The 13,180-nt window shown below is 40.9% G+C and overlaps 1 protein-coding gene across 1 annotated transcript in view; it reads right to left on the bottom strand.

The window, feature by feature from the left end:
• Positions 1 to 13,180, bottom strand: part of LOC309817761 (anosmin-1) — a 187,024-nt gene that overhangs the window by 49,816 nt on the left and 124,028 nt on the right. Inside the window, exon 4 of the mRNA XM_082647042.1 lies at positions 2,570 to 2,792. Coding sequence (XP_082503168.1) covers positions 2,570 to 2,792 — 223 coding nt within the window. The remainder of the gene's footprint in view (positions 1 to 2,569; positions 2,793 to 13,180) is intronic.

Consider the following 13,180-nt stretch of genomic DNA (forward strand, 5'->3'; position numbering starts at 1 on the left):
GAAGTTTAGGGTCCTATTACAGTAGCTGGAGAGAGTCAAAATAAAAATGACAGGCGAGCTGGCCCAGGTGGGAACAGGCATTAGATGCATCGCTGCTGCCAACCCCTGGATCCCCTCGGAGGCGGCGTGCGACCTCAGCCTCAGCACTTGTGAACTGACAGCGGGACTGGTCCAGCTCAACCAGCGGTGGAGCTCCCTCTTCCTAAGGAAAACGCCTGCACAGACCTGGCACGAGCAGAGACAGGCAGGCAAGCTCGTTTCCTACCGGCTGTTTTGGGGCAGTAAGGGTGCACTTATGAAGGTGAGAAGGACAGTGACAGCTGGGCCTCCAAAGGTTGTCAGGCTGATTTGCATGCATGTCGATGGCCGGATACATGTTTTTCTCCTCACAAAGCCAAGTGCTGGGTCAGGAAGGACCCTTTCTCAGAGAGGCTGGGACCACCAGCACCAGAAGCCTCTTTTTTTCTTTTTTGCGGTACGCGGGCCTCTCACTGTTGTGGCCTCTCCCGTTGCGGAGCACAGGCTCCGGACGCGCAGGCTCAGCGGCCATGGCTCATGGGCCCAGCCACTCCGCGGCATGTGGGATCTTCCCGGTCGCGTCCCCTGCATCGGCAGGCGGACTCTCAACCACTGCGCCACCAGGGAAGCCCAGAACCCTCTTTTGATGACTGTCAGATGCTCCCAGGACATGGAAGCCAGCCTTCATTCAGAGAGCAAGGAAAAAATCTCTATGTAGTGTGTGTGTATATATATATATATTTTTTTTTTTTTCAAAATAATACTATTTTATCCTTGTGCTCATTATGCAAAAGTCACTGTCAGGTCAACAGAGTCTTTTTATTCTATATGCGGTTAGCCCTCCATGAATTGCCTCTGTCCACAAACACCCAGGTCAAGTCTTACTTGTAGTAGAAAGGCGACTTCGGCACTTGAGAAAAGCCCACCGTATTACGTTTAAATTGCAGCTATCTTTTAATCATTAATCATTTATGCTGGCCCTTTATAGACTATTTCCCTTATTCTTGGTGAACCAGGCATACTTGAAATTCACACTGACTCTTCACTGCTTTCACGTGAAAAGCACATTTTAATTTATATTGAGTCCTTCAACCGCCTCACTTTTAAAACAAAAAGGGTTTTACAAATGGGTTTTCAACAATCACTCTAAAAGCATCCTATTTTTATGGTAAATGCTGATAAATAGCAAATGTTCTATAATAACAGAACAGGTTTCATAATAGTAGACTTTTAAAAAATTAAATGGTGTTAGATTGGGCAGAAGTGATTTTATGTAGTTTATAACAAAAGGCATGGAAACAATAAAACTTTAAATCCATTAAGGAAACGTCAGTCTGTTAAGAAAGGGAAAGCAGCAATTATTTTGAATCTGAGACAGTATTTGTGCCAGGTTTCCAAGGATCTTAGGGGAAAAAAAAATGGAAAACTGCATGGATTCCACAGATTTCAGATAAGAGTATTTCCGAGTGGCAGCTGGAGGAAGATGGCGCAGGTATGTGTCTTCTGGGAGACCTGAATTGTGATAAGCCTAAGAACGGACTTCTGAAAATAGTCAACAAGCCCATAATGCAGAACCGGCATTGCAACAACATACACTTGATGCGTGAGAGGGAAAGTGCGAGAGAGCAAGAGAGATCTCTTTCTACTTATAATGAATAATGCCTAGTGACCGATTCTCTTTTTCTCTTCAAATGAGACCCAAAAAAGTAACGAACTGTTATGTCTCCCATAGTATGCTTTCTGGCATGCCAAACTATACATGATACAACAGCATGGGTTTAACATACAAGAACCTTGTCACACTCACAGAAAGAGGCATGTAACAGCAGAAAGGAGTTAAGTGCTCTAGCAGCTGCCTGTGGATGTAAACCGTTACATCGGCTAAATTGTTTGGTAACTTGCATCCCTATCTTTTGGAAGAGGGCAATTCCTCCATCTGGGAACTGAAGATACCAATCAAAATATTGAAAGTTCCCTGCAAGCACACTTCTGTTCTTGGATCGTGCCAACAGAAACCCACAACACTCATGCGTCTATTATGCGTTTTTCAGCTGGGCCCCATCGCCAGCCTGTTTTCCAAGGATGTGAATACGGTTACTCCAAGGTAGCGAGCGGAGCTCCGTTCATTTACTCATGTTGGAGAAAAACACACAAAAAGTTCCTGAGTTGATGGTGGCCTTCCTACATGTTAACTTCTAAACGAACTCATATGATATAGCTATTATTTTGTAATAACTTTAAATGGAGTGTAATCTATAAAAATACGGAGCCACGATATTGTACACCTGAAACTAATACTGTAAGTCAACCATACTTCAATAAAAAAATACGAAGAATTCCCATGAAGGATTTACTCCACCCCAACAGGAGTTCACTGGGGCTGATTTCTATGGTCCAGTAAGTACTTTCAGATGTTTGTATGTGGCACAAGGTACATTTTCTTACAGTTCTCGCTTTCCTTCCAAGTCACATCTTTGACATCCTTCCTCACACGCACACAACCCCCCCGTGACCCTGGAGGTCCCCTCGCCTACTCCGCTCTGCTCCTTACCTTTGTACAGAGTCTTGGGCACCTGGCAGGTGTGTCCACATCCATTGGAACAACACTTCTTAACCCCAGAGCATTCACTGTCCACTTCACAGCTTTCGACACAGGCGGCGGCAAAGCCACTGGCCTTCTCGGGAGCTGGGCAATCCCCTTGCTTTACCGACAGGATGTACTTGAGGAACTCACAGCTGGTCAGGCATTCATAGTTCTTCTTGGGGAACAGAGGCTGGGAAAGAATAGAAAAAAAATTCTCCCATTAAAGACACATGGAGTCTGATTTCCAAGGCGTCAGAAAGGCAGGTCAAAATTCTTACTCCATCAAAGTCTCCCCTGAATTGTTCACAAAGTAAATGTACTTGCTTTCTTTCCCCCTAAAGAAGTGATCTTTTATGCTAATTTTTTAAAGGACTACGACCCATGACTTAGAACTTTATTTTACATGCAACAGATACACGTCAATTACACATACGCGCATTCACAGATTATTGTTACATTCTAAGTTCTGATATTGTAAATTTAATGTACATCGAGACATCAATACTCTGACAATTAAATACCAGGGAAAAATTTCACACTCTTAATTACCAAAGGTGGAAAACTAGAAACACTAGCTAGGAAAAGTATCATTTCAAGGTTTGAATTAGAATTGTAGAAGAGAATAAAATTGATTGTTAAAATCATATATAGGGCTTCCCTGGTGGTGCAGTGGTTAGGAATCCGCCTGTCAGTGCGGGGGACATGGGTTCGAGCCCTGGTCCGGGAAGATCCCACATGCCGCGGAGCACCTAAACCTCTGCACCACTACTGAGCCTGCGCTCTAGAGCCCACAAGCCACAACTGCTGAAGCCCACGTGCCACAACTACTAAAGCCCGTGCGCCTAGAGCCCGTGCTCCACAACAAGAGAAGCCACGGCAACAAAAAGCCTGCACACCGCGACGAAGACCCAACACAGCCAAAAAAAAGTAATTCATTTTTTTTAAAAAAACAAAATTAAAAAGAATTTTTTTTAATTAATGATACATAAAATTTGAAAATAACATGAATTGACTGGATCAAAACTGTGTCTCAATTCAAGAACTTTCCAGGTAAAACAGAAGAAAGGTCATGCTTTCAATACTGAAGTACCACAAGTCTGTAGCTAGTTAATTTAAATTAAAAAAAAAACTTTATAAACATTTAAAGCATCATCAGTTCTTAAGGCTCTTCTGTCTTATGCACTTTCACAGCTCATTTTTCTGTTAGCTACTAGATGTTTTACTTCATAGTTTTTTTTTTTTTTTTTAAGGATACTGAGTTGGTATGGTGTGGGGTTTTTTAATATAAATTTATTTATTTTATTTATTTTTGGCTGTTCATTGCTGCGTGTGGGCTTTCTCTAGTTGTGGGAGAGCGGGGGCTACTCTTCGTTGCAGTGCGTGGGCTTCTCGTTGCAGTGGCTTCTCTCATTGTGGAGCACGGGCTGTAGGCACGTGGACTTCCATAGTTGTAGCACATGGGCTCAGTAGTTGTGGCTCACGGGCTTAGTTGCTCCATGGCATGTGGGATCTTCCCAGACCAGGGCTCGAACAAGTGTCCCCTGCATTGGCAGGCGGATTCTCAACCACTGCGCCACCGAGGAAGCCCTTCATTGGTTTTTGAAGTTCTCAATTCAGGTCCAAATCTAAGTTAGGAATCAAAGAAGCATGTGAAAGGATCTGGAACAATTATAGAGCTTTGGCCAGCTTTCCTCTTTCAACAAAATGTATACATTACATGCACTGACGAAAATAGTTAAGTTACTAAAGTCATTGGCCTCTGCCACACCGGCTGAGATTTGCAAGTAGACATAATTTTATTAAATCTGGCAAGCGTTTACTGCTTGCTAAGTTAGCAATCACAGGGACTTAGTTTGCACTATGTATATCAAATCAACTCACGGCAAACATCTTCACACATGAAAACGGAGTATAACTTGGGAGTCAGATAACGAAGTAAGGGCTGTCTGTTCATATGACTCTAATCATCTTCATGCCAACTGCCACGCCCTTGAACTGGGAGGGACAGGAAAGCAGGAGCTGCTATCTCCTCCCCTTACTGATTTACTCACCGAGCTAATTACTCACCGGACCAGAATTAAAAACAAATAAAAAAAAAAACACTGGTGGAGACAGATCTGCAGCATTTGTTCCCACTGAGCGTAAAAGAAGAATGATCACAATTAGCACAATCCTTTGGATCTTCCAGTTGACGTAGGGTTGTTCTGTACAATTCTTTTCCTTTTTGCTATGGATTCAAAACTGTGATTTTTGTTGTTGTGGGGGGGTGGGTATTTTGAGGTCCATGGAAACAAATCAGGAATCAAAGGAAGTTCCTCTCTGCACTGGAGCTTTCTAGACGGGTCCCCGAGCTTGCAGTGTTCCAGATGCCATAATGAATATTCTATTAGATTGTGTACACGGAGAACTAGGCAGGGCTGTACCGAGTTAGCTCCCAACAGCTACTCAGCAGGACTGGACCCACGGAGGCATCTTTCCTTTTCCCACCGCCACACATTTCCTGTGTAACATTTCCAAGTTCTTCTGTTATTCTGATCATAACGTTACAAGAGCCAAAGACAGAGAGGCGGCTTTGCTTCTCCGACAGCGTGACCATCCACAGGTCTCCAATATGCCCCCACCAGGCCCAGCACTGAAATCTGCAGGGAGGGAACTGGGCCCCCTTGGAATTTATAAGAAAGAAATAGTCTTCAGTCCTTGAACTTAAATGAGGATCATCTGACAAATACGTGAGTTGGTACAGTAATCTCACAGAGGCGTTCTACTTCACTCTTCTATTTGTTCAGCTCTACTGAAGGCAAATTTTGATGTTCTCTATCAATTACCTTAGATAATCCTCTTGGATTAGGTTGAAAAATATTAATGGTCTGAATATAAATTAGAGAACATATGGTATCTGTACACAAGGTCTCTCCCCATGTCTTTAATCATTGCTTAATGAGAATTTACCACTGAATGGAATAAGGACAAAAATGCTCATAGGTGATAGAAAACGATGTGTGAACATTAGGACTCTAGATATAAAGAAATGTGTAAATTGGTCCCCTGATCACCAGTTGGAAATCCTGAGAGCAAAAGATCATTTGGGTGCAGGAAAAGAAACTTCTGACCTTTAAGCGTGTCATATTTCTTGTGCCATTACAACTTAATCACTCGTAGACTCGTCAGGAGGGATGTGAACATTTTAGCAAAGGTGCGGGTTACCCAAATCACAAGGAGTGTCATGCCCCTCAACTTCACAGAAATGAAAACACGCATGGCAACAACAGATGCACCTACTGAATGCTGCATTTCTTGTTTATACAACTGCATCCAGTCTGTTAAGGCAAATTATGAATTGTAAAACTATGTAACTACAATTCCTTTATAAAACTACTCATATGAATAATCTCACACAAATAACCATTTCGCCAGGTCACTGGCTCGAGTTTAAAATTTGGAGAAAACGTAGTTACTATGCTGATTAATTTTTGTTTGTTTTTTTCTGCCCTGTCCATATACAAAAATAAGAGCGGAATAGTCTTCAAAGAGCATGTATTTTTCTAGAGTAGTTAGGGCCTCAAGGGTGTCATTATGCATCCAAAGACGGGCTCAAAAAAGCAAAGAGGTGAAGGAAAATGCCCTTGGGTGCACTGCATTAAGGGGAAACTCCCCCATATTTTAATTAACATTCTACACAATACTAATAAATTCTTATAAATCTCTGCTACATCCCATCTCTTAGCCCAAAACTCAAATGTGTTTTCAGTGCCTCACCTAGGCAACACACTACGCTCACATTTCTTGTGGCAAATCAAAATGAAATACTAACCATAGTAACTAACTGTTCTTGGATGCTTTTAAAAGATACTCTTATCTTCATTTTGTTTGGTGTAAACTGCAAGGTACTTCACAATAAAATACTTTGTGTGGCAATCATGGGATGATGAACACAAACACATCAAATTCAGTAACATATACTAATACGTTAGAAATCCTATCAATAGGAAGCCTCAGGTATGGAGAAAACTCTGCATTTGGTGTCTGGTTCAATTCACCAGAACTGCACATGTGCCCAATCTCAGTACAGAGCCTTGGCAAAGAGCCAGGGCCTGGGGGCTCTCTCCTGGCTCCAGCCAACACACAGGCATGCAGCCTTCAGTGTGGACCCCTGAAATGAGCTCTCCACCATCATCACCACCATCCCCGCCACCCTCACCAGTGACGACCCGAGGAACCAGCCGTGGTAGGTCATCGCTAACAGCTGCTGACGGTCTCCCACCCCGTCACCTCTACCAGCTGCTTCCCTAGCTCACCCCACGTACTCCTCCCCAGGCCTTACAGCCAGGATTACTTCCATTTCACAAATGAGCAGACAGAAGCTCAGGGAGGTCGTAATTTATCCAAAACCACAAACAAGTAAGAGTGTGGGCCAATGTTTATCTAAGGGCTGCCCTGTATCTCAGGGTAGAATTAGAAGACGGCTAAGCCAATGGCTCTCAACTTGCTTCCCTACTAGGATAACCTGGGGACTTCCAGCACTCCGGAAATATCCAGGACTAGAGCAGAGGGGAAAAATGCACGCGGGTGCACAAACACACACACTTATATACCTGTATATATGTAAATCATATATATATATAAATCAAAAGGGCAGTTATACTCCACGAATACTGATAAGAATGGGCAACGCTGAGATATAGCTTGCACTACTGAACTCCGAGGATAAAGATATAATTTTTCAGGCATTCAGGTAGAAAAGGCAAGTTCATTATGATGGAGAAAATAAGGTTTCTCCCAGGTTAATTTGTCTCTATAAAATTTAATGTGTGACGGCAATACAGCAATGGCTATATAATACTAAAGAATATATATATATAAAATCAGCTAAGTTGTTATTCAAATAAACATGTGACAGAAATATTCTCAAAGACATAAAGACTCAGAGAATAAAACACTCATGAGCCTTTCTTGCAAAACTATGCAATGGTAAAATTCAGCTGTTCCACAAGTTCACAGAAATAAAGAGTAGATGGGCTAGCACAGCACCCCCTGAAAAAAATATAAAGTGTATACTTATATATTATGTGAGAAAAAAAGTGTGTGCAAACCCATTTGGACATCAGGTATAACAGTAGGCAGAGGCTGTCGTGAATAATCTCAAAGAAAATGGTATCTTTTAAAAGACATTGAGACATGATCTAATTTAGAAAGCCAAAAATAAAGAAATTAGCATAAAAGAATTACTAATCATTTTGTCATCCACATAAATATAAAACTAAAATTGAAAAAAGTAGGAGTTACAATTTAAAAAGATATAATAAAAATGTGTATATATATACATTTATAAGAATTTATATAAAAATATATATATAAATGATATAATAAAATTAAAAGAATATGTCTTAAAAAACCGGTAGGTTAGAAGGAATGGAGCAAGAAATCCTGAACTTAATTTTAGGATATCCGTATTCAGGGCTATGATGTACTGCATGCAGCAAAACGAGCAGAAGGGAAAGGCCTATGGGGAGAAGTCCAGAGGAAACCAGGTGCAAACTTTCCCAGTGGAGTCACACAGGATGCCTTAAATTCCTCCAGCCATGAGTTGTAACAACACGTGTGAAATGCTGTCAACCAGAGAAGTCCAGGGGAGACATGAAGCCCAGAGCTTTTATGGGGGGCTGGTCACATAGGCACCTCCTGCGTAGCATGTACCAAAACCCAGACTCCCAGAAGGAAACAGGTGTCAACAGTTTAGGAACAGTGCTATGGGTCTGTACTTTTCTTTTTGTGTGACATCCTTGTCTGGTTTTGGTATCAGGGTGATGGTGGCCTTGCAGAATGAGTTTGGGAGTGTTCCTCCCACTGCTATATTTTGGAAGAGTTTGAGAAGGATGGGTGTTAGCTCTTCTCTAAATGTTTGATGGAATCTGCCTGTGAAGCCATCTGGTCCTGGGCTTTTGTTTGTTGGAAGATTTTTAATCACAGTTTCCATTTCAGTGCTTGTGATTCACCTGTTTATATTTTCTATTTCTTCCTGGTTCAGTCTCGGGAGGTTGTGCTTTTCTAAGAATTTGTCCATTTCTTCCAGGTTGTCCATTTTATTGGCATAGAGCTGCCTGTAGTAATCTGTCATGATCCTTTGTATTTCTGCAGCATCAGTTGTTCCTTCTCCTTCTTCATTTCTAATTCTACTGATTTAAGTCTTCTCCCTTTTTTTCTTGACACAGACCAATATCACTGAAGAACACAGATGCAAAAATCCTCAACAAAATACTAGTAAACAGAATCCAAGAACACATTAAAAGGATCATACACATACACATACACATAATCAAGTGGGGTTTATCCCAGGAATGCAAGGCTTCTTCAATATATGCAAATCAACCAATGTGATAAACCATATGAACAAATTGAAGGAGAAAAACCATATGATCATCTCAATAGATGCAAAGAAAGCTTTTGACAGAATTCAACACCCATTTATGATAAAAACCCTGTAGAAAGTAGGCATAGAGGGAACTTTCCTCAACATAATAAAGGCCATATATGACAAACCGACAGCCAACATCATCCTCAATGGTGAAAAACTGAAACCATTTCCACTAAAATCAGGAACAAGACAAGGTCGCCCACTCTCACCACTCTTATTCAACATAGTTTTGGAAGTTTTAGCCACAGCAATCAGAGAAGAAAAGGAAATAAAAGGAATCCAAATCAGAAAAGAAGAAGTAAAACTGTCACCGTTTGCAGATGACATGATGCTATACACAGGGAATCCTAAAGATGCCACCAGAAAACTACTAGAGCAATCGATGAATTTGGTAAAGGAGCAGGATACAAAATTAATGCACAGAAATCTCTGGCATTACTATACACTAATGATGAAAAATCTGAAAGAGAAATTAAGGAAACACTCCCATTTACCACTACAAAAAAAAAGAATAAAATATCTAGGAATAAACCTACCTACGGAGACAAAAGACCTGTATGCAGAAAACTATAAGACACTGATGAAAGAAATTAAACATGATACAAACAGATGGAGAGATATACCATGTTCTTGGATCAGACGAATCAACATTGTGAAAATGGCTATACTACCCAATGCAATCTACAGATTCAATGCAATCCCTAGCAAATGGCACTTTTCACAGAACTAGAACAAAAAATTTCACAATTTGTATGGAAACACAAAAGACCTCGAATAGCCAAAGGAATCTTGAGAAAGAAAAACAGAGCTGGAGGAATCAGGCTCCCGGACTTCAGACTATACTACAAAGCTACAGTAATCAAGACAGTATAGTACTGGCACAAAAACAGAAGTATACATCAATGCAACAGGATAGAAAGCCAAGAGATAAACCCACACACTTATGGTCACCTTATCTTTGATAAAGGAGGCAAGAATATACAATGGACAAAAGACAGCCTCTTCAATAGGTGGTGCTGGGAAAACTGGACAGCTACATGTAAAAGAATGAAATTAGAACACTCCCTAACACCATACACAAAAATAAACTCAAAATGGATTAAAGACCTAAATGTAAGGCCAGACACTATACAACTCTTAGAGGAAAACATAGGCAGAACACTCTATGACATAAATCACAGCAAGATCCTTTTTGACCCACCTCCTAGAGTAATGGAAATAAAAACAAAAATAAACAAATGGGACCTAATGAAACTTCAAAGCTTTTGCACAGCAAAGGAAACCATAAACGAGACGAAAAGACAACCCTCAGAATGGGAGAAAATATTTGCAAATGAAGCAACTGACAAAGGATTAATCTCCAAAATATACAGGCAGCTCATGCAGCTCAATATCAAAAAAAAGAAAACAACCCAATCCAAAAATGGGCAGAAGACCTAAGTAAACATTTCTCCAAAGCAGATATACAGATTGACAACAAACACATGAAAGGATGCTCAACATCATTAAACATTAGAGAAATGCAAATCAAAACTACAATGAGGTATCACCTCACACCGGTCAGAATGGCCATCATCAAAAAATCTACAGACCAGAAATGCTGGAGAGGGTGTGGAGAAAAGGGAACCCTCTTGCACTGTTTGTGGGAATGTAAATTGATACAGCCACTATGGAGAACAGTATGGAGGTTCCTTAAAAAACTACAAATAGAACTACCATATGACCCAGCAATCCCACTACTGGGCATATACCCTGAGAAAACCATAATTCAGAAAGAGTCATGTACCAAAATGTTCATTGCAGCACTATTTACAATAGCCAGGACATGGAAGCAACCTAAGTGTCCATCGACAGATGAATGGATAAAGAAGATGTGGCACATATATACAATGGAATATTACTCAGCCATAAAAAGAAACGAAATTGAGGTATTTGTAGTGAGGTGGATGGACCTAGAGACTGTCATACAGAGTGAAATAAGTCAGAAAGAGAAAAACAAATACTGTATGCTAACACATATATATGGAATATAAAAAAAAATGGTTCTGAAGAACCTAGGGGCAGGACAGGAATAAAGATGCAGACGTAGAGAATGGACTCGAGGATATGGGGAGGGGGAAGGGTAAGCTGTGACAAAGTGGCATGGACACATATACACTACCAAATGTAAAATGGACAGCTAGTGGGAAGCAGCCGCATAGCACAGGGCGATCAGCTCGGTGCTTTGTGACCCCCTAGAGGGGTGGGAGAGGGAGGGTTGGGAGGGAGGGAGACACAAGAGGGAGGGGATATGGAGATATATATATATATGTATAGCTGATTCACTTTGTTATACAGCAGAAACTAACACACCATTGTAAAGCAACTATATGCCGATAAAGATGTTAAAAAATAAATAAATAAAATACAGGGAAGAGAAAACAATAGTTTAGAACAGTGAGCCCCCTCCTCTCAGTTAGGGATTGGTGGGAAAATCTCCCCCAGCCCAAGTTTCCAGAAGCCAGCCAAGGGCCAACCTTTTAGGCAGGAATTTCTAAGGACAGGTTTGCTATGATAACTCCTCTGCACAGGTAACCATGGCTATTTCCAGACGGTAGACTTTGGAGTAAAGGTTAAGTTTTAGTCTCCTGTGCAGCTTGTTATATCAATGTTTCAATGGGCATATATAATTTCTATAAAAAATAAAGACATTATACTGTTTAAAAAAACAACCCAAACTACCAGATGTATCTTTCAAGGAAGGCATCTAAATGCTAAGTATGCATGAAATAGGGAAAAAGCATCCTCAGTTCAAATGTTTCTAATTTATGCTTGGAAATGAAATGATAATTTGCTTGGAAACTCAGTTACACACCCTAATTTATTAAATGTGACTACAGTTAATTTGGTTCCCAGGCAAACTGTAGACCTTGGCCATGAATACTGTAAAATCAGGAGAAAATCAGAAACATGTATTCGAAAATAGTCACTTTCCTATGAGTACACGTCCCTTTTGCTAAATTAGAGTCATCTTTACATATGTTTATCTCGGCTTCCTCCTCCTTGGCTTTTCTATTTATTTTGAAGGCAAATGTGACACACGGTATGAGGTTATCAAAGGTCAAATTCTCCACTGGGAGCGTCACTCCAGAATCATGCTGGAAGATCTCTGGAAGATCGCCAGGCACAAAAATAATTCCAAAACTTCAAAATTTTCTAGAGAATCAGGGACAGTTAGGACACTTGGTAGACCACCATTTCCCTCTCTCCCCCTCGTCCTGCGTTTTGTTACTAGGAGCTACCAGGCATGTCTGTGAAGCCCCGTGAAGCCTGTATATACTGACTCAGAAGCCAAACTGGCATTCCAGGTACTAGGAAGCTACTGATGAACAGAAGAAGAGCAGGACAGTTACGCCGCACCATGCTTCCAGTTTATGTCTCTACTAACAAACAGGTGACATCGTTAAGCAGTTTCCTTTGTATTCAAACAGAGGTAGACACAGGAGGTAACGCAGGTACACACACGTGAGGTCAAAAGAGGATGAGACAAGGAGAAAGCTTTTAAGATAGGCCGTCAACACTTAGCATGAGTTGACTGGGTAAGCGTGGTGTGGAAGGGCAGAGGGCTATTCTAGAAGGCAAGAATGACAAACACGAGGGCAGAAGCAAATACAGGGTACTCCATTCACGGCACGGCAAATACATCAGTAAGGCAGGAGCTGCACGCTGTGGTGACAACATCAGTGCCGCAAGTCTTGGTTTCTCCAAATGTACAAGGGGAATAACGATAATACTTCCTGTGTACTATTACCCTAAGCGTTGACGTATATTGAACACTTGGCACAGGTTCTGCCACATAATCATGCTGAAATTAGTGCTAGCCCCGAAAAGAAGTATTACAGTTTTAAAACATCATTCTAGAAATTCTACAAAAACGAAAAAAAATGAGAAACACAAGAGGTTAATTACAGATTACCTAAAATACTCGTATGAAAAATTTGAGGAGGAATAAATTGTCAAGTTGTTAAATGTACATATTTACTCTGATTTTTTCTAACGTTTCCATCTCAGAGAATTTTGCAAATCCTGTCCCATCCAAGTTACAAGCAAAATCATACTTCAGAAAAGAGATACACTTTCACAGTCCTAGAAATTATAAAAGGTCTGTACCCGCAATTCCAACGTCA

This window comes from Grampus griseus, assembly GCF_964374135.1.
Source record: "Grampus griseus genome assembly, chromosome: Y".
Taxonomy (NCBI): Eukaryota; Metazoa; Chordata; class Mammalia; order Artiodactyla; family Delphinidae; genus Grampus; species Grampus griseus.